The sequence below is a fragment of the Sceloporus undulatus genome, chromosome 2 (assembly GCF_019175285.1).
Source record: "Sceloporus undulatus isolate JIND9_A2432 ecotype Alabama chromosome 2, SceUnd_v1.1, whole genome shotgun sequence".
In the NCBI taxonomy this organism is placed as follows: domain Eukaryota; kingdom Metazoa; phylum Chordata; class Lepidosauria; order Squamata; family Phrynosomatidae; genus Sceloporus; species Sceloporus undulatus.
The window spans coordinates 32,245,174-32,272,389 of record NC_056523.1 but is presented as its reverse complement, the minus strand read 5'-3'; the positions used below and the strand labels follow the sequence as shown (position 1 = coordinate 32,272,389).

General features: G+C 40.4%; 1 protein-coding gene across 5 annotated transcripts in view; it reads right to left on the bottom strand.

Moving 5' to 3' along the window:
* The window catches only part of SLC25A26 (solute carrier family 25 member 26), a 174,325-nt gene that overhangs the window by 128,222 nt on the left and 18,887 nt on the right, over positions 1–27,216 (bottom strand). For all 5 annotated transcript variants that reach the window (XR_006102309.1, XM_042453222.1, XM_042453223.1 and 2 more), the window contains exons 4-5: positions 12,035–12,139; positions 10,090–10,137 (exon numbers count right to left, since the gene is read on the bottom strand). Coding sequence is in view for 4 of the 5 variants with exons in the window: in XM_042453222.1 (XP_042309156.1) it covers positions 10,090–10,137; positions 12,035–12,139 (153 nt within the window). In the remaining variant the exon portion in view is untranslated. The remainder of the gene's footprint in view (positions 1–10,089; positions 10,138–12,034; positions 12,140–27,216) is intronic.

The window sequence follows — 27,216 nt, the reverse complement described above, 5'->3', positions numbered from 1 at the left end:
ATAGTTTATTTGTAACCCACTTTTCCAAAATTTTGATCAAAAACAGCGTTAAAAGCAACATAGTAATACTAACGACAAAAGGGCCAGATGGAAGGGGAAATCGATATATACAGTCCGGGGTCATCAATGAAAAGGGGTAAGAGAAGATTTTTCACGGTGGGAAGGCTTGGGAAAAGAAATACATCTTCAGATTCTTTTTGAAAAGAGCTAAGGATGTGGTGGAGCGAAGCTCATCTGGGAGACTATTCCAAGATCTTGGGGCCACAATAGAGAATGCCCTCTGTGAGGTCCTCACATAGCGTGTCGCTGGGACTTCCAACAATTTCATCCCTGTTGATCTGAGTGTGCGGGGCGGATTATATGGAGAAAGGCGGTCCTCCAAGTACTCTGGGCCCAAGCCATTTAGGGCTTTATAGGTCATTACCAACACCTTGTATTGAGCCCGGAAGTGAATAGGCAGCCAATGAAGATCTTTCAAGATGGGTGTTATATGGTCAGACCTGGAACAACCAGCGACCAGTCTCGCTGCCATATTCTGCACTAACTGTAGCTTCCGGGTTTGGTACAAGGGTTGCCCCATGTAGAGCGCATTACAGAAATCCAATCGAGAGGTTACCAGAGCATGTACTACAGTTTCAAGGTCTCTCCGGTCCAGGTAGGGACGCAGCTGGCATATCAGCCAATGCTGATAACAAGCGCTCCTGACCGTCGCATCCACCTGAGATGTCAGCTGGAGCAACAGGTCCAGGAGCACTCCCAAGCTGCGGACCGAGTCCTTCAAGGGGAGCGTGACCCCGTTCAGGACCGGATGGCAAATCTCACCACCCAGACCCGGGTAACCTATCGCCAGTACTTCAGTTTTCTCTGGATTCAGGCTGAGTCTGTTTTCCCTCATCCAGCCCATTACCGACTCCAAGCAAGCATTTAGAGGAGAGATGCCATCCCTAGTTACTGCATCAGTCGGTGACACAGAGAAACATATTTTGGTGTCATCAGCATACTGTGTCTCCGGATGATCTCTCCCAGTGGTTTCATGTAAATGTTAAATAGCATGGGGGACAGAATCGCTCCTTGAGGGATGCCAAATGTAAGCGCCCTCTTATCGGAGCAAACGTCCCCCAGCTGCACCATCTGGAATCTACCCGAGAGGTAGGAACGGAACCAATGTAGCGCAGTGCCCCCGATACCTAACTCCCTCAGGCGTTCCAGAAGGATACCATGGTCAATGGTATCGAAAGCCACTGAGATATCCAAAAGCACTAACAGGGACACGCTTCCCCTGTCCATGCCCAGACGGAGATCATCAACTAAGGCAGTCTCAACTCCATAGCCCGCCCGGAAGCCAGTTTGAAATGGGTCCAGAAAATCCTTCTTATCCAAGATCGATTGAAGCTGGGAGGCGACCGCTCTCTCGATCGCCTTCCCTAAAAATGGCAGCAGCGATATAGGCCGGTAGTTATTATAAGCCAGGGGGTCTAGAGAGGGGTTTTTTTTAGCAGGGGTTTAACCACTGCTAGTTTTAATTTAGATGGAAATTGTCCCTCTATTAAAGATGTATTGATTATGCGGTACAGCATAATTAGCACTGCATCCCCCCCGGGCCGCCAGCCATGAGGGACAGGGATCGAGAGAGCATGTTGTCTTCCTAACACTTCAAAGGATCTTGTCTACTTCCTCGGTACTGACAAACTCAAAGTTATCCAGTATAACAGGGGCCACGGAAGCTCTGGACACCTCTCTAATAGATTCTGAAGAAATACTGGCATCGAGATCAGCCCTTATCCGAGAGATTTTGTCCGCAAAGAAGTTATTAAATTTGTCACAGCAGGCTTTAGATGGTTCTAAAATAGGGTTCAGGGAGGGGGCAGTTGTGTCAGCTCCCTCACTACCCTGAACAGCTCTGCCGGACGCGACTCCACGGACGCAATACGTGCAGCATAGAAAAAATTCTTTGCTGCACTTATTGCCACTCCGTAGGCCTTCAAATGAGAGTCTAGGAGTGCCTTGTCGGCTAAGTGCTGGTGTCCTCGCCAGTCGCGCTCTAGTCGTCGCAGAACCCGCGGCCTGTATAGGTTATTTCTTTGTAATAGGGCCTCCACTGCATGATACTGCAGTGTGCTTTGACTGTAAGATGGTTAAAGAATCTCATATGGAAGAAATGACAAAGAACTCTTCAAGAATTTGGAAAGCCACTGCGAGTTGGACGTAAACTGCCTAGACGCAGAGCTTGGGGGTAATGATTTACAAGTAACAGTACAACTTGTCAGGCATAGGTTGAGTTTCCCCTATCCATGAATCAATCCATTAACAAAACAGCAACACCTTATTTTTAAAAAATAATGATTTTAAAAGGCAGTTAAAATGATAAAAATGAAACACAATACAATTAAAAAGCCTTCTGCAAAGTCAGTTAACGCGTAAAAGGCTCGAGTAAACAGCAATTTAATTTTTAATTAATTAAAACTTAATGTTCTAATCTCCTATTAAATGTGCCTAACATTTGCTTATATATATATATCCCTTTATATACACTAAAGGGCATAAAGTGGAGTCCAGCAAGGTTGAAACTGGGCAGCGCAAGTGGCCGAAGGCAAAACTAAGTGGGAACAAAACACATTCAGCCATGTCATGATTAAGAAGAAATTGCCTGTCTTTCAGAGGGATAAGAATACACACACAAGTCAATAATCGTAGTTATTGCTAGCCTACAAAGTTCCTTAGAAAGAACTTCTTGACCGCAAAAGTGGTTCAGCAATGGAACCAATTGCCTGGAGAGGTGTTGGGGTCTCCTTCTCTAAACATCTTCAAAAGGAGGCTGGGCAGCTACCTCCTGGGAATGCTATTACTGGAAATCCTGAGAAAACTGAGTAAGGGGTTGGACTTCATAACCCATGAGGCCCTTCCAACTCTATAATTCTAAGGGAGTTCACACAAGCAAGGGGGGAGGGAGGGGAACATCTGGAAAGTCCATTGCGCACTACACACTGCCAAACCATGGTTTAGTGATCAAGCAGTGTAATGTTCGAACCAGGCCAACATGTCATTCACAAATGTCACCCAGCACTTATTTTCACTGTCAGAAATCTATGAACAAGTTAAATCTAAACACAGCACTCTGTCGAAAACCCTGAACAAATACATGCTGCCAGAAAGCAAATCAGGTTTTTTTCAGAGGAAAATTCACCACAGAATTTCTGTCTCACAGAACCTGTCAGTGTAGTTAATTCCCAATATGAACATATGAATTGCCATACTCATTCTTTCCTTCGTGTTGTTATAGCTGGTCTAAATTACTTGGAAATAATAATAATAATAATAATAATAATAATAATAATAATAATAGGCTGCTTAACTAGAGTCTAAGTCCCCAATCCTTAAAGAAACCAGGTGTATGAAACAAATGAATACACCTTTAGAGATAATATAAGTTTCAACAGAAGGAAGAAAATTGGAAATTTGCCACTGACTTAAATCAAGGGCAAATATTACTGCAGGACAGAAAATTCCTTTGCAAATCCTATGTATTAAAAGCTTCTTGCAAACATGAAAAACAGTATGTGTCATAAGGTTGACTTTACAGAAAACAAAAGATCTATCTGCCTTTGTTTTTGTGGAATGGACAGTATTGTGCAGTTCTTTTAAATATGGCATGGCCCATGAGTTACACTAACTAATATTTGCTGCTTAAATAGCAGGAATACACAGATAGAGTGCTATTGTGGTTGCAATCGCTTACCACTCACTCTCCAGAACCAGGATTCAACTGAGGTTCAGAAAATATGTGCAATTGGAATGTAAACTGGCTCAGTTTACATTTCCCAACAATGTCTACTGTAACTTAGGAAAGCGGCCTAAATCCAAAGAATATAACCACTGCACTGTTTGCCATTCAAAATTTGTTCTCTCTGTGTGTGTGTTATGTCAAACAGACTTATTATACTCAAATGATGAAATGTGGAGGCTGCCATGTGAAGCTGTAATTTAAGTTTAGTGTGTTCGTTAACACATCATATTATAGTGCAATCCAGAGTTGAGGAAATTTGGTGGATCGAGGAGCCAATTCACCTCTGCTCCCCAAGGCATGCTGCAAGCTACACCACACACCAAGAACAAAACTAGAAAACACCAAAGGTTTCACTGATAGCTTCTTTTTGAAGAAAAACAAGGCATGCAGACATATTATGTGTCTTCAAGTCAACCCCAGAATAGATTTTACAGCTGGCTCTCCATATTTGCAGCTTTGACTTTTGCAGATTTGATTAATAAGTTCTCTCTAGGAATCTCTAGATCCTCCAGCATCACTCTATTGTCAACCTCTGCCAAAGGTCACACTGGAGGACCTAGAGATTCCTAAAGAGATGTTCTCTCAAGTTAAAAAAAAACACTCTTTGTTTATTTGTGGTTTTTCTACTTTCATGGGGTTCCTGTGCCCCTAACCGCAGCAAATGTGAAGGGTCCACTGCACTTGGCAAGATTTATACAAAGGAGGTTTGCCATTGGCTCCCCCTAAAACTGAGAAAGTAAGACTTGCCCAGGATCAACATGGTCCTAGCCCAATACTCCAAGCACACTACATTGGCTCTCACAGGGATATTTCCCTTTCTATTAATCCTAGTAAGCTGAGCCAGTCCAATCCACCCAGGCCAAAGTAATGTACAACTCCTCTTGAGTACTACTTGGAAAAGTTATTCTGGGAGGATACAACTCCGAGTATCATCCAGCCAACATGGCTGGATTTGGGGGAAATGTAGCCCAAAAATATAACATTTTCAGGTTCTGCTCTTGGGCTAGTTGTACTAAAAAGTATGACTGAAACAAGACATGCTGTGGGGGGGGGGGGTGTCCTTTCTTTTTCTTTGCATTTCTGACTGAATAAAAATACTATGAGTTACAGGATTTGTTTTAAACTGAAAAAGGCTAACCCTTACACATTTGCAACACTGTAAAAAATACTTTTAAAACTGGGGGAGTATGTCAGCCAGAATGCTATCACAGTGACACAGAATAAATCATTCACATTAGAGTCCAGAAAAAAGTTGCAATTCAGTAAAGGGTTGCTGGGGAAGTGTGGTTTTTTAAGCTCATTCTAATGTCCATTTCAGACATCTGTTAGAAGATTGTTCTCTAGGTTTTGGTGTGTGTGTGTGTGTGTGTGTGTTTTAAGCCTAAAGAGAATTGAGAATCAGGGGAGGGATTCCCCCTTTTTCCCATGAACTAAATGCAATGGAATTTTAACAGATGTTCTCCTTGGTCATAGTTAATAAAATGAATTCTACAGAAACTGAAAAGCCTGGCTCAGCTTACTAGGATAAACTTTCAACAGAGGAGCTATAGATGTCACCAGCTCATCAGCAAACCATGAGACCAAGAATGCACAATTCCCTATACAACTGGCCTTATCAGTATAATCACACTTGCAAAAATATGGTGCACAAAGACCACAATTAAGCCCCCATACACTGTGAGACAATTTATCCCACACATTCCCTTGTTTTCCCAGTTCTGAAAACTAACATATGATGTGTCTAAATTCCTAAGCACTCTTTCATGCATCTGGGCTCCCAATACTTACAGCACCATCATACAACAGCATCCCTTCCTGTGTTCCCCTTAACTGTCTCCATTTATACACCAATGCTAGGAATAGTAATGCTGGGGTAATGATAGGAACAGCAAGACATCTTTTAGCTAGAAACAGTAAAACATCTTTAGTATGCTTTATTGAAATTGGCTTGGTTAGCAATCTTCCAACAGCAATAGCAATAGCAAATACACTTCAATACCACTTGTCAGTGAACTAGCACTCCCTAAGCAGTTTACAATGTGTAAGCCATTGCCCCCAACAAGCTGGAAATTCATTTTATCGACCTACGAAAGTATGGAAGGCTGAGTGGACCTTGGAGCCCTCCTCTGTGTCACCAGGGCTCCTTATTATTCCAAGCCTTATTAGGCTATTATAGATGAGAGCTTGAAAGGATTTTGAACTACCATTCCCAATATCCATAAGTTATCACTATGTTAGCTGAGGGATTCTGGAAATTTTAGTAAAAAAATCTAACTGTTCCAAGATACCCTAGAAATTTTTAAAAAACAGGATTGACTTTAAAGGCCTGAAACATGGGAACAAATATAAGTGGACTCACAAACAAATTATGAACCAGATTTAGGAAATGCACAATCACTACCAAATATAGCTCCTACTCTTCTGATAATATATTATTCTATGTGACTTAAGACCATTGGGTTCTAAGATTTCCACAGTCGTCTTCATTGGCATTTGCATAAACTAGACTGCAATGACATCATTTGGTGAATCCATTTTTTGATGCTGTTAGCTGCCCTCAGGTCAACTTCGACTCATGGCAATCCTGTGAATGAGACATGTGGACATACATCTGCTTCACATGCATTCAGATGGCACACATTTTTGGCAGTGGGAGGGTGAATAGAGGCACATAAATGAAAATTTGTGCAGGAAAATTAAGACAATTAACCATTGATGCAAATGTATAAAAATCTGCAGCAATGTGCACAATATATTTACTACTAGCCTATACTTTTATGTCATACCATTGGCTCACCATATCCCTGGATTCTTCATCCATAAATTCAACCACCCACAGCTTGAGAGTATTATTTTAAAAATTCTAAAAAGCAAACTTTAATTTTGCCATTTTATATAAGGGACATCACCTCACTTTTCCATTGTATATAATGAGACTTGAACATCCACAGATTTTGGTATCCATGGGGGCCCCTAGAGCTAAACCCCACTGAATACCAAGGGCCGACTGTATTATGGATCCTCTGCTGGAGAACTCTAATGCTGTAGAGAACTCCAAATACCTCAACCAACTACAAATCCCATAAAATTGATAGCATAGGATAGTATCAAACTGCTGTGCTTGTGCAGTGTTAATAGAAGTCAAATTTTGATTAATTATTTACATATTATTTAGGGGCTAGAGAAAAGTGAGACACATGTGGTTCTGTCACATCTAGTTTCATAACCAGCATGCAAAAAGAATAACTAACTTGGCGTCTCTCACCCAATGCAGAAACCTCTGTTTGAAAGAAGACAAAGATTTGTGTTATCATTTATTACATGTCCAATATAAGCCTGCAATTTCATAACAACCTTGTGTATGTCTGCCTGGGAAGAAGCAGCCAATTAAACAATTTAACAGGCACTTTCCCACAAAGCAGCAATACTTAGTGTCAAAACACATGAGCCTTTCAGCACTGAGCTAAAGACATTGCACTTAAGGAGAAAAAAACAATCTATCATGTACAACTGATCATTTATGATTTGCTTCGTTTTGAAGCAAAGCTGCATTGCATTTCAACAATAATTTGTTGTTCATTCCGTCAAGGCAGATGCACCAAAAAAGGAAAAGGGAAAAAATCACAGTCTGTCAACTAAAATTGGTTTTGAAGGAACTTTTATGAATACACATAATGGAAAGGGCCTCAATTAAATTTCCAACCAAGTGTTCCCACTTTGAGAAAACCAAAGTTCTCTCTACAGGGTCAGACACTATGCTAAGAGATCTGCTTGGAAATTAATTACCACCTTGATACATGTCAAAACACATTTTTGAGACAGAATAGCATCCAATCACAACTGTGTGTTTTATCTATCTGTTAGTGGGCAACAAGAACAAAATAAAATCAGTATTCTTTAGCAACTACAGCTATTCATTTATTCAGAAACCCTCAGAGAAATCAAAATGTCTTGTTGCCCCTTTTGTTGTTGCCTACAACCAGATGAAATCTCACCAAGTAACATGTGCTTAGTGAAGCAGAAAATAAGTACAGGATGAAGCAAAAGTGGGGGTTATGTTTTAGAGAAGCAGGTGTCATCTCTTCACACAAATAACTAATTTTTGAAGCACTTGGAGGTATCACAACAAAGGATATTTCATTTCCCTTTCCCCAGCAGCTAGAAATGTCCTAAGCATGGGATTTCTTATTGTTATACCACAGTTTACACAAGACATAAAAACCATTGTCACTCCTTTGCAGCCTGGGGTGACTGCTAATATTTGTTCTCAATGTACAGAGGAAAAATTTAAAAAGAAGAAATAAGCTTTTTAAGAAGTTATTTGCAGCACGTACTTTAAACAATATAAGTTTCTATTTGTCAAAGTATTTCCTGCAATTCATGTTTCACTGTATTTAGTTTTTCAAGTACAGTATATCAAAATTTAAAGGCAGTGTCAATCATATTAAAATGGCAGTATGAATCAAATTAATATTATTTTCTTATGACATAATTCATTAATTCAAATTGTGAGCAGCCACAATACCACCCAGAACGCACTGATCTCATATGATTTCAGAAGTTAATCAGACGTGGTTCATACTTGGTTGGGAGAGCAGGGGTAAAACCAGGGATCTCCAGGAAGGGCTACAAAAGAAACCTGTCTGAAATTCCATAAAGCCACTGCCAGACTGAATTGGCAATACTGAGCTAGATAAATCAGTGCTCTGAGTATGTGTAAGAGAGCTTCTTTATCCCTATGTTCAGCACAAGAAAAAAAATTGAAAATAAAGCACAATAACATTCAATTAAATACAGTCATTCCCCTACATCTGCTTGGATTGGGATGCAAGACTTCCGTGAAAGTGGACAAATCTCAAATAACTCTAGATATCCCTCCAAAATCATATTTAATACACACAAAAGTACAATCTGCAGATTCAACCCACCATGGATGCCTTTGAGGTGGCAGGGGTTCCTTCGCAAAAAAGAAGTCAGCTGCCGGTGGGGCTTGCCATTACTGTTGCTGCCCTACACCATTTTTAATAAGAACGTGAAATTTGTTTGCAGTCTCTATTAAAAATGGCACAGGTCAGCAGCAAATAATCCATGAATAATCCAAATTGCAAAGGCCAAACTTGCAAATGTGGGATGCTATTGTTATTGTTGCGTGCCTTGATGTCATTTCCAACTGATGGTGACTCGAAGGCAAACTTATCATGGAGTTTTCTTGGCAAGATTTGTTCAGAGGACGTTTGCCATTGTCTTACCCTGAGACTGAGAGCATGTGACTTGCCCAAGGTCAGCCAGTGCCAGTGGGTTTCATGGTGGAGGAGAGAATTGAGCCCTGGTCTCCAGAGTCACAGTACAACAATCAAACCATTATTCCATACTGGCTAAATTGTATATTTTTAAAAAAATTCTAAAACCATCCAAAACATAATTTAAAGTACCGAAATTTTAAATATCAAAGGGAACACATGCTCAAATAATGATAATTAACTAAATTATAAAATAAAGTTGAAAAAATAAATAAAGTTGTATCCTTACTATTCAGTGCTATCTTAAAATCTAAACTAATTCTATCCAGAGTAGACTCATTGAAACCAGCAGGACGTCAGTTAGTTGGGACTTACAGGCCTCATTCTACTCAAGATAGGACTAATGTTGGATTTACCCCTAAGGTTTTAAAGACACATTAAAGACAAATGAATAATAACATCTTCGCTTGGTACCAAACAAATCAGCTAAGCTGATTCCTGAATGAATGCATTTTGTGGCAGTGGTGGCTGTACAAGAGTCTGGTCCAGTCCAGATCAATATTCATCCTTTCTTTTGCAGCAGCAAGAGCAAGCACTGCAGCATTCACACATCCTCTGGAACAGAGGGACCTACTCACAATTGCAATACTAGCAATACACCATAGAAAGGAAAGTTAAGAGATTCTTATAGGCAAAATCACAGTAAACTGGGCTGGAAACATTGCCATCCTCTTGGAAGACAGCAAAAGATAGAAGTTTCTTCTTGTCCCTCTTGTCCTATTGGCCCTTCCTTTCCCACCCAACTAAGCATTTACCCATGGCTAGAAAACAGCCAGCCCAACAACAATGCCAAAATCTTTAGTGTGTTGTTAAAGCAGCAGAAAAAGAGGAGTCATGTAATTCTAATTTGTCCCTTCCTCCCTGTCAGACATGGTTTAAAGGGGGTATTACCTTGGCAAGCTGGAGATAGGAAAACATAACAGAGAATTCAATCATTTTTTCATTGTATCTGGCAGAAAATAAGTCCAAAGACACAGATCATTAAAACAAAAATAGAAAATTTACCTCTCTTATTACTGTGCTTTTGTAACCTCGGTAGAGTCCTAGAATACCCTGAAAATCAACAAGAGAAAGTATCAGCTATTGGGAATTACATGAACAAAAACTGCCATTTGCAGATGGTTACATGACTGGTACAACAGCTTTACTGAGACTAGTACCCAGGCATCCAGCAAATTAACAATACTGATTATAAACATACACTATATAGTCTTCCAAACTTAGGTGAGTTTGGTCCCCACTTAAAAAACACTTTAAAAAGAGTCTTCTAAAAATAATAAGTTACAGTTGTACATCAAAGGAATAATATATTACATTATTATCTTAAAAGACTAAGGCTCCATACAGACAGGCCAAAATAAAGCTGCTTTGGGTGACTTTGGAGGTATGCTGTTTAAGTGATGCATGCGTCCTAAGAGTCTGGAAGCTGTGCCAAAGCCATGATCCAGTCCTAAGGGCGGCCTGTTCCCGCCCCTTTCCCCACTAGATCGGGACCTCAGCTGCCACAGCGGCAGCCTCTGACACCCCGATCCGCCGCTTTCCGGGCCGCAGGGAAGCAGAAAAACACAGCTTCCCCGCAGCCTGGAAAGGGGTGTCCTTGGGGCTTCATGCCCCAAGGACACCCGACGGCAGCAGGGACAAACAGAAAGGGGCCACTTGGCCCCTTTCTGCTTTGCGTCACTGGCGCAGCTGTCTAAAGGCTGCATCCAGCAACACAAAGCTAGAAGGAGCTCCGAAACAGAGCTCCTTCTGGCACCGCAGAAAGGGCACCCCAAGCACCCTCGCGTGGCACCAGCACGTCACTTCCGCGCCACTCCATTTGGAGGCGGTGGGGTCGTGACATGCCAATGGCGGCGCCCATGTGTATAGGGCGCCGCCCTTTTGTACGTACTAGATACGTACTAGGGTTAGGGCGTCTGGAAGGGACGCCCTTTCCTAACCCTAGTATGTACCTAGTACATACTTTATGCGTGTCTGTAACGCTCCTCAGTTCATAATGCACCCATAGGTCTACCCTTAGGTTTTAACCGTAACAATTCAGACCTATTTCCAGGTAAGGTAGGCTTCACTACTCACAAAATAGGAGCAGAAAAAAGCATTTGTGTGCACATCCACTGGTTTGGATTTATTTCTTTTGGTATGGTGTAGCAGGCACTCCACATGGCAGTCCCCCTGGCCATGTCCCCCAAGAAATTTCTAAAAGTTCACATACCTCTGTCATACAAATAAACCAGTTTATGGCCATTTTCATCTCTACCAAGAGCAGCCACTCAATACACTGCAGCTGGGAAAATTTATTTTCCCTTTAACTACCATGAAGATTACAGCTAAACTTAACTTCAAGTTTTTTTAAGAGTCATGCTTAATCACATGACCTATTTGAACCAATGTGCATGATGCTTTACAAAATACAGTAAGATCACCTTATCCGTGAGTTCACTTTTCAGAGTTTCACTTACCCCCAGCCCAAAACTATAGTCAAAATATAGGGTTCGCTAGCAAGAAAATAGAAAATTTTGTGGGCATCTCTCAGTCCTCCAGTGCAATTCTATGGTATGCTTGGGCTAGAGGTTGACCTCTTGCATTCTGCTTACTGTGAGGAAGTGACGATAGGAAAGTTGGGAGCAGACTGGTTCCCCCACCATCCACAGGGCAGCAAGTGAGGAGATGAGCAGGGGGGGATGCTTCCTGGCCAGAGGAAGCATTGTTTCCAACTGTGGTTCAAAAATATAGTCAAAATATAGATTTCAGTACTATCCACAGTTTCAGGCATCCTCCAGGAGAGGGAAGACATCTTGGAACATATCCCGTGTGGACAAAGGGATCTTACTTTGCAGAAGAGCAAGTCTCTGCCTAGTGAACTTACAAACCAGATCATAACATAAAGAAAAAACAAATAGTAGGAATAAACATGGAAAGAACAGGTTTATCTTTCAGTTTTACTTCCTACCTCTTCATACAGAGTGTTGGAAAGAATCCGTAAGGTGCTGGAGGAAGGGGAAACTTGTGCTCTTTGTTTCACAACTTCAGAGGGAACCCGTATTAGACAAGCCACCTGCAAAAGTCATAAAAGAACTTGAATAAGAAACTCATAAAATTCAAGATGTTGTTTCTCTAAGCTCTGAATGTTTCTTGTTAGGAATCCAAGGTTTGATTTATTTCTTGCTTTGAATGGTTTTGAGGGGAGTCTGTATTTGTAACTTTCTCTCACTTATAAAGAAACACTGATTTGGATAAAATAATTGTTCTTATTTCTTTTTCTTTTAAAGAGAGAAACTGAAAATTTGCACCAACACTAACACATATCTGGAAAGCACAGGCAACATGCCTCTCTACACATTTCTTGTCAAAAAATAAGATAGACATACAGTGCCATCTAGTGACTAACAATGAGTACTACAGACTTTCAGAGGAAAGAACTGACGGAATCGGCTCCGTATATTCCTTGCCTAAGAAAATCCTGTGAAATTCATAGGGCTGCCATAAGTCAACAGGCAACATGAAGGCACATACACAGACAGGTACTTAAAGTATGAGAAATACACAGGAATGAACTATGTATATACCTATCTCAAATATATTCAGTATCTCACCAATGCAAAAAACATATAAAAAGAATGGGATATTTCTGGACGTTATCTAAAAGTTGGAACAGGCCCTCCTGCTGCTAAACACTAAGGCCTAGCATGTTAACCAAAGGGCAGATTAATTTGTATGCTGTTAAATGGTTAAACAGCCCTTACATTGTATACAGGGAATATACTTTTTTAAAGTTCTTTATTGTAATTTGCAAGAAATCGCAATAGAATAGACAGAGGTGAGAAAAAGGCCAAATACTACTAAGGAGGGATACATGAGGGTCTATAACAAACAACCATATAAGTCGTCATTGTCATTAGGCTTCCATAAAGGTCCCCTTCTAGACATTCAAATGCTGATCTGGTTGTTTTAGTTGACTTGAGTGACTGTTAATATACTCCAAAAAAGACACCATCCTCCTCAAAAGAAGCACAACAGAGGTTACCCATCCTGTCCAACACCTTTTCCATTAGTATACTGTCCCAAAGCCTATGCCACCAGTTGTCCATTGTTAAACTCCCCATCTTCCAGTTCGTGGCTATTTCAATTCTTGTGATGGCCAGGAGAAAACAAATCAATGGTTTATTTTTCAAGTCTTTGTTCTGTCCCAGAAACAGAGAGAATAACAAAAGACCCAGGCAGGGAGCTATCTCTTGCAGAGTGATCTCAGAAATAATAGATAACACATTTGACCAAAACTGTGTAACTTTATCACAATGTAACCACATACGGATATACGTTCCATTGCAAGTACAGCCTCTCCAACACTCTACAGTTGATTGCTTAGAAAATCTAGCCAGTTGCACAGGGGTGAGGTAAATGGTACCTCGTACCTTACACTGAATATACTTAGCCTGGATTTCTTGGATCTAAATTTAGATTTGACTCACTGAATTCAATAGAACTGAAAACAGTCACCTGTTCTTATCTCAGTAATTTCAACTGGTCTAATTCTAAGCACGAGAATATCTACATTTTACAGAATCCTGGAATCTGTAGCTTGCTGAGGGATTCTTAGAAATCTATGCCAGATAACTCTAGTTCACTTCCTTGTATTCTAAGTACCTTAATTACAAAACATTGGATTACATAGGACGCAACCACAGCTAATAAACTAGTCTTAAACTGCTATTAATTGTGAAATGTAGATTCACTTAATCACTACATCTGGTTGCATTTGTTTGTGTGTACAACTGCATGCCACTAGTGTACTGCGTGTACTGAGTCACTGCAAATATCACTAGTGGATAGTTTGAGCCCCCCGTTACACAAGTATTACAGCAGGGCTGGGAATTCTGTGCCCCTCCTAAAGTTGTTGAACTGCAACTCCCACCATCACTAGCCACCACCACCAATGATGAAGAATACTGGGCATTACAGTTCAGTAACATCTAGAAACTATGCAAATCTCACCCTAGTACTGTTCCTAGAAAACCAGAATGGTGTAAGCTTTATGTTCTTGTATTTCTGTGTTAAGTCTTTTTAAGGTACAGCCAAACTTTCTGTATGCCTACACAGAAGAAGGTCTTGCTCCAGTGGGATTCCCAAAGATAGGAATGCAGTCTCAGGTGACAAGTCCTCTGTGCATGAACCACACCACACACAATCATAAGACTTATTTGTTTTATTAGGCCATGCTGCAAAGGAATTTTTAAAAATCCTAATAGACTAAGAAGGTGCACGCAGTTAACCAGATAGAATTCAAACAGCAAAACATAAACCCAATGGACTGTTCTCCCCTTCCAATAATTTTGCTCTTTCAGGTACTGCCTGAACTGAAATGAGCATTTAAAAAATATACATGACAATATGTTGGTCAGTTTATCATGTCACAATGAAAAAAATCTGTTTCGTTTTTTTTTTAATCTAAATTTTACTACAGTGGACCCTTGTTATACGCTAGGGTTTGGTTCCAAGATCCTCCAGGGATAACAAAATCCGTGGATGCTCAAGTCCCATTCAATGTAATGACATGGCAAAATGGTGTCCCTTATAAAATCAAGGTTTGGTATTTAAAATTTATACTTTTTTGAACATTTTCAAACCGTGGATGCTTGAATGCATGTATAAAAAATCAGTGTATACGAAGGGCCAACTGTATTATACCTACAGCTAACATTGCAAATAAAAAGCATCATTATCAGGTTATTATAGGAGTATTTTAAGCACCATATTCCAATATTCCATCTCCATACAAAAATAAATTTTTGAAACCATCAATGAATTTAAAATAGATTTTCACAAAACTTCAAAAGCTCTGATAAAGGTCCATGTGGATAATTCAGTTCCAGCAAAAACAATAAAAGGATACCACATATCAATACATTTGTCATAGCAGTGATCTTCAAATGTAGATCTCAGCTGATACGCTAATCTGTTTCCTTATTGTTTTTAAATATATTGTTAGCTGCCTTGAGTCCCCCTGCTGAGAGAAAGGCAGGATATAAATGAAAATAATCATTATCATCTTCATCATCATCTCATTTGACTGGGGCTTCTATAACAAAGTACGGCAGTTGCAAAGGAGACTAAGGGCCTGTACAGACAGGGCAAAATAAAGCTGCTTCAGGTCACTTTGAAGTTATGCTGTTTCAATGATGCATATGTCCTAAGAGGCCAGAAGCTGCACCAAAGCTGCACTCCAGTCCTTAGGACTGCAGATGGCTTTGGCATGGCTTACAAAAAATTGTAAGCCTGAGGGCAGGGATCCGTCCAATTAAAAAGATTGTATGTACAGCGCTGTGTAAATTTACAGCGCTTATAAATAAAGGTTAATAATAATAATAATAATAATAATAATAATACTATGCTAGCTAATTGCAGCCCAACAACACTGAGACTACCATTTGTTCACCCCATTCTACCACTAGAACTAAAGATCAACTCTGAGATCCAAGCCTTTATTATTGTTGTTAACCACCCTCGAGTCAATCTCAGCTCATGGCAACCCTATGGATGAGACATCTCCAAGACTGCTTCCACTGCTCTGCTTAGGTTCTGTAAATTAATGTCCTTCAGTTCCTTAATAGAGTCTATCCATCTAGCATGCAGTCTTCCTCTCTTTCTACATCCCTCCACTTTTCCTAGCATTATTGTCTTTTTCAGTAAGTCAATCCAAGCGTAATACATATTTATTTGAAACTATGTTCTACTAGGACTCGTTCCTGTTTTGCTCTAGACTGTTTCACAGCCATAAAGTTTGAGAAATCCCACTGAAGAAATAAATATCACATTGTGGCCATCAAGGTACGTAGGATCTTATTGGTTAGTCAGATACCTAGCTGAAAGTTTTGAAAGTGCCTCTGAGAGGAAGTCAATTTATAAACTCATCAAGAGTGCAAGGGAGGGGGACAGATGTGCCAATATCCAAATGTCATTCTGAAAAGGTACAAACTCATATGCACTCTTCAATCCCGTGGTCAAACACAATGAAATGACCCCAATACAGCTGAGAAAATAAGAACTGACAACTTTTTTTTTGTAGTTTGGCATAAATATTTATAGAACTTCATGCTTCATAACACACAATGTCCTTACATTAAGGCTTCTCTTAAAATTATTCCTTAATACTGGAGGAAAAAGACTTGAGAAACATAACAGATGAAAAACAATCTAACCTACCAAGGGGATCCAAGGCACCCACTGTGGCTTCCTGACTTCTGTGGCGTTGCAATTTTGGCATGAGAAAGACAGCTACAAAGTCATGCGTCTCTCTCTATTTTCTCCCAGACACTTGCGGTGCCTTCCATTTTGTTTCATATTAGACTTTGATGTCTTTCAGATTTGAATTTAAGCTGCAAGGGAATATTTCACTGCACAGGAACAAAAAAAAGAGAGCATCGCATTGTAGTCATATGAAAGGTAATGTCATCCTGAAGGTCTGCAGTCAGGTTGGTTTTGTAGGGCACTCTCCCCATACAGGTTGGTGTGCAAATGTAGGGGCTCCATCCCAGATGACATTTTCACTTTCAATATCAACTTTGGACTTGCCATATTCATTTTACACATGGCCCTCCCACAGTCAGTGGGAGAAAAACAGGGCTCTTTTTTTTTTTTTTTTTTTGCTTCTTCAAAGTTTGAAATGTGAAAAATAAATTTCCCATTTGTTTTTCAGCTGCAGTCTAAAGCACACAAACACATATATAAAATTAAATCTCACTTACTCCAGCCACAAAAGCTAAAGGAGACCTCAGAACTGAATGCCACACTAAAAGCAGTCTTCAGCAAACTTTATGGGCCTCCAGAACCTCTTCTCATGTTCTTTAAATATATCTAAAAAAGTAAATGATAGGAAGCTGTGGATTTTTATAATGTGCCAGCAAGCACATTCCTCAGTTCTTCCAAGCTAGTCTCATTTGACGTGTACTTTCAGCAAAACTGGCCCTACCATTAGGAAGATGAGACGGATGTCTCCAGGAGCAAGTTCTGAGATGCACAAAATGTATATGAGCTACATGTATCGCCTGACCTTTTCTAAGCTCCCTAAAATACCCCATGCCCTCTACTCCAGAGGAGGCTATCTGTACTTCAGCAGTATAGAAATGAGATTTCAGCTGCCAGTTTAGTCAGCTGCTGTACATGGAATCATGGCAAGGTCAGGCCTAAATACCCTGAAGTAACCAGATCCCATCTGATCTGGGAAGCTAAGCTAAGCAGGGTCAGCCCTAGTTAGTACTTGGATCGAATACTGCCAATGAACACCAGATGCTGTAGGTAATAGTTTAGAGGACGTAACTGGCAAACCACCTCTGAGGATTCTTTGTCTAAGAAAACCCTATGATATTCATGAGGTTTCAATGAGCCAACAGGCAACTTGACGGCACATATGCACAGAGGACAAGAGATGCCATCCTATTCTTTACCTGAAGCAGCAAAATCTTTTGGGATGGCATTTACTTTAGCCAGGACCAACCTCACCATTAGATAGAGCAAGAAGATCTGAGCTGTAATAGTGACAATCTCAGCCCTCCCTCCCCCTCTCAATGTTGACAATTTCGAATTTTAGATTATTTCAGATTTTGGTATTTCAGATAAGGGAAAGTCAATTGTACTGTGAGTCCTTCAGTAGGTGATTCCCATGCCAACTGTTGACTATATGCTCTGCATTCATGCAGTTGAACACAAGCTCAACACAAAGAGGAGGATTAAGATTTTCCTGTCCCACTACCAAGTTCATGTCTGAATGTTAACACATAAAACAAGTGAAATTCTTCAGCTGCCAATACTGAGCATGCTGAATATTTTAAGAATTCTTTGCAAATGGTGACCACAAACAGCTCCAAAGTCTTGCAATAATGATTTCAATCAGTGAAAAAGCTCTCAAAAGCCATTTTCCACTATAAGAAAGATGGACTCAATCTGTGCTCTTGCAACTATGGACAGATCAAATTACCTGTTTCCAGCCCATTTCTGCCAAGCAGCTACATTTCATTTCTAGCTTTCCCCTACCCTCACTATAAATATGTACAGCTTGCTCTTGTGATACAGAAACCTGTACTGATTTGTTTTTTGATGGTTCAATGGTAAAGACACCACACACAAACACACTTTCATTCACAACAAAAGCTCATTTGAAGTTACAAATATTTTAACAGTGTGTGAAATGCTGCTCTGTTTTATTTAGAAGAGCAGGTTGCCTTGTACCTTGTCCATTTTTCCTAGATAAGTTAGTCAATAGTACATTAAACACATAAATAATCAATCAGCACCTATAATATCTTAATGAATGGTCTTTCTCTTTCTGGCCCTGTCAAGATGCAATACTAAATTAATCACAGTTTAGTATTCCTTTTGTGTAGACCAAAAGAACTACTGTAGTTGAAGATATTTTCCCCAAACCACTGTTAAGTTTAAACACGGTGTAGAGTTTCATACATAACACTGAAGTACAGTTAACTGATAATGGAAGTGAATGCTGAACTGGATGGGAGGCAGTGGGGCCCAGGAACCCCAGGCCTACCTAGAATTACAATACGACCCTCATATCCATGGGGGATATGTTCCTGAACTTACCGTGGAAACATGAAACTATTAATAATAGTGAACCCAACTGAAATAAATGGATTCTCACAGATGTTGACCACAGAATTGTGTTGGAGGACCTAGTAATTCATAGAGATAATACCTCTATACGCATTTTTGGTCCTCCATTGTGACTTTATGGTCAGCTTCCACCAAACCACTACAAGAATCATGCTGGAAGACCTAGAAAATGGCTACAGAGAATGTAGTTTTAGGGACATAGGTAGCAAAAACAAGGGTACCAATACCATGGATACTAGGATCGAACTGTATGTTCAAATACTGGAATGAAAAGCCCTTCTGGGTCAGGTCAAGGATCCAGTATTTTGGATCCAGATTTGCTCCTTCAATGGATGGTGAGACCCTCAACTCAGTTAAGGCTCCCACTAGTAAAATTCTCCCAACACAGGATGCCCAGATACAAGCTATTTAGTCCAGCATCTCATATAACAGCCAACCAAATGCTTCTGGGAACCCCATGTCACTGTTTAAAGGTAAAGCTGTCTTCTACTTGGTTCTGTTCTTCCCAGCAATTAGCAGCCAGAGGCACGCTGCCTCTGAAAACAAACCACACTATGTAACTGTTGTGCACCATTTTTGGAGGTGAAGGATGCAGGAGGAAACACTGAGTATCACCTTATGCCCAGTGGCAATTTTTGAAGTAGAAAAGTTGACACTCGTTATGATAACACTCACAAAGACATAGTTTTTGTGAGCTTTTTGGGCTATGTGACCATGGTCTGGAAGAGTTTATTCCTGATGTTTCGCTAGCATCTGTAGCTGGGATCTTCAGAGAATGCTGGCATGCATGGCTTAAGGTGCCAACCACAGATGCTGGGGAAATGTCAGGAATAAACTTTTCCAGAACCTGTCCACACAGCCCAAAAAACCCACAAAAAACTATGGATGCCAGCCATGAAAGCCTTTGACTTCACACTCAAAAAGACAGTAAAAAATATAGACAGCTATGTTTAGCTAGATCTACAAACTAGCTCTGTTTCTGTCTGTACCATGAGCAGGTCTTCTGTACACTAATAGGTTTTAAATGTCAATTAAAAACCAAGCCACACTCAAATACGTGGCATTACAACAATAGTTCAAAACAATATACTGCCCCTAGGAAAACACCTACTATGGAAATCACCCAGCACCTATTGTGAAGAATGCAGTTAACCTCAGAGAGAACAGGGAAGTCGGAAGGGGTGATAGGTAATGTGATCATATCTATTAGCCTTGTTTCCACTACACTAGTGTTATTCAAACTCCTGGTTCCCAAGCCAGGAAAGAAAAAAAACACACAATTATAATCTATGAGAACAAATATGTTAAATGGCCCCTGGCCCATTGTGTGGAAATACTGCTAGTCACCCACACAAGGTAAATTAAGATGCACTACAACACTGCATATACCTCCCCTGCCCCATTTCCTTCTCCGTTGGGAGTGCACTCTGAAGAGAGCGTCACTTTGCAGGGATTCTGGATCTAAGAATGTGTCTTCTTTTGTCTGCCCTGGAAATTTCTGCTTATGCACACACATTAGGCAGTGGGAAAACTTGTCTTCTCATGATGTGTCCAACAGTCTAAGTTTAATAATCTTGGCTTCTAGGGAGAGTCCATACTTTATTTGCTCTAGGACCCATTTGTTTGTCTTTTTGGCAGTCCATAGTATCTGTAAACCTCTTGTCCAGCACTACATTTCAGACGGGTTGATTTTCAGCTTTCTTCACTGTCCAGCTTTCACAAGCATGCATAGAAATATATGTACCACCTTCTAATGAATATGTCTTCATATTTGTACTTTTCAATAAATGTATAAATACTGCCATCTTGTGCTCAGGATTGGAATTTGCCAAAACTAAGTTACAAAACCCAGTAATACTAGAAAGTATAATCTAGTGACCACGCTCTTCAGTGGTCTGGCTACAGCCTACAGCTCAAGATCAGGTGGAATCTGCATTTTAATAATATAAAATGTTTTACATCCTCAACAACAGTCTTCTGTCAATACTATGGGTAGTAATGACATTGATCTATTTAAGAAGACTGTTGTAAAGATTAGACAGAAATGTAAAGCATTTTGAACATAGTTTCCTTGTGTTAAATTCTTCTGCTTCATTTTGGAAACTTACATTCCTAATAGGAATATATATTTTTCTAATATGATTCATCAAAGATTTACACAAGTCTTTGAAAGCTTATATGTAGTGCTTGTGTAGTACACATTTTAAGGTTAACTGCCTCTTTCAAGTTAAGCCAAATAAAAATTTTGCAATTTATTTTATGCCAGTTCCCAAGGGGAAAAATGTAATGTTCAATTAAAAATGCCAATCTGCAAACACAGCAAGTTAACATTACAAGAAAAGCACTGTCATGCAATTCTTATACAACATCTTTCGGTTCACCATTCCTAGAAAGTCAGGATACAACTTGATCAAGCTTAGTAAAGCTAGTAGACTAATTTGAGATACATTAGGAAATTAACTGAAACAGCAAGAGATGTGCCATACGTCTCCTACTAGTCTAATTGATCTATTATTCTCATATTTAATGCATTCTTCAAAAGAGGTGTGGGCAGGGCCTGTGGTCATAGGGAGGCCTCCCTGGAGATCCATGACGAGGCCAACGAACTAAGGGCACACATGAGACCAACGCTGATGCAGCAAGATGAAACTTTAATGAGGTAGTAATTTCCCAAGCATAAACCAAACAATACAGATACACAACTGGTGTCCAAGTTACGTCACTGGAACACTCAGTTCTCTGTCTTTATAGGAACCCATGGATGGGCTCCTGGCCTCACTCTTTTTTGCCTCCGGGCCCGGGTGTATTTGAAAGCCTTCTTGGCGGATTCTAACTCCGCCTTCTCTTTCCAACAGGTGCGGACCATGTTTCCAACACTCTCTCTTGGAGTCCCACCAAGTCCCTTCAAGATTGTGTGGTCCTTGGGCAACCCGTCCTAACCCTGGGTTGTAAGGCTCACCGCTGAGGACCCCTTCCCAATGCGGGTCCACTAGGCACACCGCTTGGTGGAGCCCTATGCGGAGGTGTCCATGTGACACCTGGAGGCTAATGGGGCAGCCTGACCGGAGAGGAGTTCTAGTTACCTGTTCTTTCCCTCTCCTGACTGCCTCACCACGCCCCCTTCTTCCGCGAAGTGTCCTCCTCCCGAACGCCTCACCCTCACTCCTTAAATGGCCTCCTGGCTCCTCCTTCTCCTTTTCGGGTGTGGTCATGTCCCCTGCTTGGACTTCCACCTGTGCCTGCCTTCCTCCTTCCCCTTCTTCTGCCTGCTGGTCCTCTTCAAGGTCCTCCTGCCTGCATGCCTGCTCTCTCGCCCACTCAACCCGAACCTCCATCTCCACTCTTCTACAAGAGGTTACTAGATTGCGCTCCTCATCTGGAGCCTTCAACAATTTCAAATCACCTCATGAGTAATAGAACTGAAGTCAACAAAGAGAGTGAATTCCTTACAAGGAACCGCTAGAACAGGGTGAGGAAAATATGGAATGCATGCAGCCCTTAGACCATTTTACCAGGAGTCCATAAGGCCACCCCAGCAAAACAAAAACAAAAAACCCCCACCAAAATTACTAATACTGTCCCCAAAAGACTTGGGGGTGCTACTGTTTATTTTGCTATGTTAAGAGGCATTTTGCCCCATTACCTTTTTTTAAGCTTTATGTGAGCTTTTTTTCTTCAAACAGCAAGTCCTTCAAAACAGGATCCTAAATGACAATGGCCTTGATTTTTGTTGCTGCTGGGAAGGAGAGGCAAAGAAGGCACAAGGATGATTCTGGAATGGCAATTGGTTCTATGCATATGGCAGCTGCTTTGCAGGCCAAAGTAACAACATATCCAGCATCCAGCATCATTTCAGGGTTCCTGCATTTTATTCAAGACTTAGATGTTTATCACACTATGCTCTTAAAGAGCTACTATTCCAGTGTGACTCCTCTAGCAGCCTCCTGTTGCATGCTGGGATTGGCAGTTTTAAGGAGCTGAACTTCTCTGCCTGAGAATTCTAAATACCCCTCCTTAAAACTGCCAATCCCAGCATGCAACAGGAGGCAGCTAGAGGAGTCACACTGGAATAGTACCTCTTTAAGAGCTCGTCTGATAAACACCTTAGAAAAGCTGGGCATGGTGGTGGGGGGTTCTGGGAGTTCTACTACAGAAAGGCAACTTTTTAAAAATAAATACAGGGGACTTGAGATGATGCTGGATACTGGGATGAATTACTCTGGCAGAATACAGGAAGCAGGGCAGGGGAAAGCACTCTCTGAAGCAAGGCCATGCAAAACAAAAATCTGAAAATGTAGAATCATAGAATCACAGAATCATAAGAGTTGGAAGAGACCACAAGGACCATCCAGTCCAACCCCCTGCCATGCAGGAACTCTCAATCCAAGCATCCCCAACAGATGGCCATCCAGCCTCTGCTTAAAGACCTCCAAGGAAGGAGACTCCACTACACTCTGGGGGAGTTTGTTCCACTGTTGAACAGCCCTTACTGTCAGGAAGTTCCTCCTAATGTTGAGCTGGAATCTCTTTTCCTGTAGCTTGCATCCATTGCTCCGGGTCCTAGTCTCTGGAACAGCAGAAAACAAGCTAGCTCCCTCCTCATGACCTAAACATAGGCTATATTTTTTTTCAGACTTTCCATTGATGTTTTACCAATATCTTAATGGATTGCTTTTTATGTGTACTGCTGGCTAAGAATAGAAATACTGGATGAGACTGTTTCTGGAGGCAGCCACAACAACAGTCTAGGTGTGAGCCATGCAAATTACTATTCCACATGGCAATAAGGGGGTACTTTGCAGACTGCCAATGTCTTTCTTCAAAGCACCATTTGCATAATTGCTTACACTCAGTAATAATTTTATTAATGAAAAAAGCTTCCCAAGCACTTTTTAATGAAAGAAGAATAAAATGGATTACCAACCTTAAATTAAAGCTTGCAATACCCTGAGCGAAATAGGTGCATGCAGCTATTTCTGGATGGGGGATGAATGCTAAAGTGCCAACCAGCATTAGGCCAAAATATTTAGGTATGGGTGTGGGGGGGGGGGGGGAGAAGGAAATCAAAATGGCCCTTGAGAATAATCAACCGAAATCTTTAAAAATGATCGAGGGACAGATTGCCCTGATAGATAAGATAAAGCTATAGATTGCACACATACCGTCTACCCTGGGAAGAAACAGTTGTCACCACGTCAGTCAGAATTAAAATTACCACCAACAGCAGCTTAGTAAGATTCCCTCCTCCCTTTCAACCAAAATTCCCCTAACCACAGGTTACGAGATCTTGAATATTGAAGAACTCATATTCAGTCCTTGAAATCTCTAGGTATATCTAACATCACCTACCTGAAACACTGGAGAACTGTTGTCAGTCAATCTTAACAACACTGGGCATGGGTCTGTAAAAATAAATCCTGCCAATGCTTTTTTCTGGATTGCCATATTTTTCGAACATGCAACAAAAGTCTTCAAAAAGAAGGAATATGGCACAACTTCATTTTGTTGTGCACAGAAACAAAGCCTCAGACTGTGATAATGAAACAGGAAAGAGAAATACAGAGCATATTCACACCATGGGCCATCAATTGCTACATATGACTGACTGCAGCTCTGTATTCCCCATAAAGTGTATGCAAGGGAAAGATTTCAGCTCATGAGAAGAGCTGTTAGCAACAAAAATCACACATACAAAGTTTCCTATTTTGCCAGGATAAGAGGCAATAAACTGAATCTTTTCACTATCATGAAAAACTCACCTTAACACAAGGGAGGGCAAAGTGTAGTCCTCCAGATAATGCTTGATTGCAATCTCCAGCATTCTTCACTATTTACTATGCTGGCTGGGTCTGTAGTCCAACATGTGGAGGGCCACACTTTACCCACCTGCACCTTAGCACAGTAGGCTATCTGATGAAAATGTCAAGAGCCTTTCAAATCAAGTATGCTTCAAGAACACATTTCCATCCCATCATTTTAACTTGTTGCACATGAACTTTCAATCACAGACTGATATCATCAATCACCCTTTTATTTAATCACATCTGCTCATCACCTAATCAGAGGATGTAGGTTAGGATGTGACCAGAAATAATAATCTGAAAAATCAGCCATGTTAAGCCAGTGGTTTTATTAACCACATAAAGGTATATACACCATTCAATATTAATGCTGTGTGTGCTTAGGTCACACTTTCTCAGCCTCAGAGGAAGCCCCTTTGGCAAACCCATATGGAATAAATCTTGAAGGCACATAACAAACAAATATTGTGACTAATTTACAAGGTATATCTTAAAATATATCACATAAAAGACTTACTCTTCATATCTGGATTAGGAGAAGATACCTAGGATTATCATAAATTGTTTTGTTTTGCTCTGATCTATGCGTCCTTGCTTCTTTGATGCTCCCTTTCATTATGACTGTTTATCTAAAAAAATTATATTGCAGAAATTATCCACTACTATGTTGTTTACCAAAAACCGAAAAGGAGAGTCTTGTTGGGTATTATTTTAATGTTTGGAGAGAACAGAAATTCACAGAGAGAAAGCAGGTCCAAGAAACTGCAGTATTAACAGGGGGGAAATCAGGAAAGGGGTCACATTAATGTATGAGAATGTATGCATGGAAGACTGTATGGGCAGCTGGTTAGGTATCTGACAATTCCTAATTTGGTGGTTTCAGCCTTTAATTGTGTGATGAATCTGCTGGCAGAATCTGCAGTTCTCTGCCTCTATTCATCCTTATTTACAGGCAATTTCCAGCTGTAGTGTTAATGTGAGTTTTCTTCCGACATAAGCATCCTCCTTCTGTGTACTCCCTATATAGGTCCTAATAGCAAATCCTATTTTATCTGCAACCTTCCTAACAGGGTGTTCAACTGTTCTCATGTATATAGCTTGGCAGAACATCCGACGTCTGTATAACACAAACCATCTCAATTAGGTTCTGAAATACCCGTGAATGAACAAGATGCATTCAAAACACAGCACTTCATTCCTGCAAAAGCCTAGGTTATATCTCATTGCTAGGGATGTGAAGATTAGCAGCTTGCAATGTCCGATATGCATTTACAGCATGTGCATGCATGTAATTTGCTGGAGGTAGAATTCTCTCTGCAGTTTATTTACAAATATGGGAAACCTAGCCAAGATCCAAGGGATTTTCTAGGTTGCCTGAAGACTGAGATTAGATTTACACAGATAAATAGGACCTGCAAAAAAGAAATGCCATACTACAGAGTGATGTCAGTACAGGTATCCAGCTACTCCATTGTACAGTATCCCATTCTCCTCCTTCAGACAACAATCAGTCAACATTTCTTAACCATCAGGCTCACCCTTTACTGAGTTGTTTGGAGGTGTTTCCTCTAATCATCCTTTTTTTAAATCAACTTTTCCTGCTGATATACCTCTCTTGTGTGCTGATGGTGCCATTTTAGTGATGGCACTTACCATTGAATGCCAGAAATAAAACAAATATCTGCCCCAATATACCAGAGAAAGCATATTTCTATGTGGTAAAGTAACAAATAACAATAAGGGCTATTTTACATTCTGTTGCACTGACATAGTATTTTTCTACATGTCAGAATTAAGCATATAAAGAATAAAAAACATGACACTTTAAAAAAAAAGTGTATGGCTTCAGGATGATTGTGGGTTCTTTTCCTCAGTACTTGTAATGATTCCACTCATTATTTAATGTGTAATGAAGGCAGTTCTCTAGCACAACTCCAAGTAATGTTCTGCACATGTATGGTTGAATGAACTACTGAAGTCTATCAGAATGGACCAAAAAAACTAGAAAAAAGATTTTGTTATAATACAGCATCATATTAGACTGCAGTGCAATGCAAAACAGGAAACTACATATACTCTTTTCTTTTTCAAACTGAAGAACAAAGCTCAAAACAGTATTTCTAAATTAAAATAGAGTTAAAACCAGATTTGCTTTTGTTGAGAATGTGAGATAATAAAATAATAAATAAAATATTTATTTATATACCGCTTTTCAGAGATCAAAGCCGTTAACAACATCTCATCATTACAAAACACAACAAAATTACAATAAAAATTACATTAAAAATTACATTAAAATACATATCACAGAATACAATTTGCCATCCAGCTAGCTACAATAAAGATACCACATCGTTAAGAAAAAGAGGGGGGGAGGGGGAAAGGAAAGATAATGTTAGGAACAATCGGGGAAGGCTTGTTGGAATAGAAGGGTTTTAACCCCTTCTTAAACTGGACTAGGGAGGTGGCTAAGCGGAGCTCACTGGGAAGTGAGTTCCAGAGCTTGGGGGCAGAAATAGAAAAGCCCCTTTGCGATGTCACGGCATAATTAGAGTCTGGAACTCTAAGTAATTGCTTCCCAGCCGATCTGAGTGTGCGGGGCGGATTATATAGAGCAGGGGTAGGCAACCCTTTTGAGCCGAGGGCCGGGTTGCTGTCCCTCTGACAACTGGGGGGCCGAAGCCAAAAAATAAATAATTAAATAAATTTT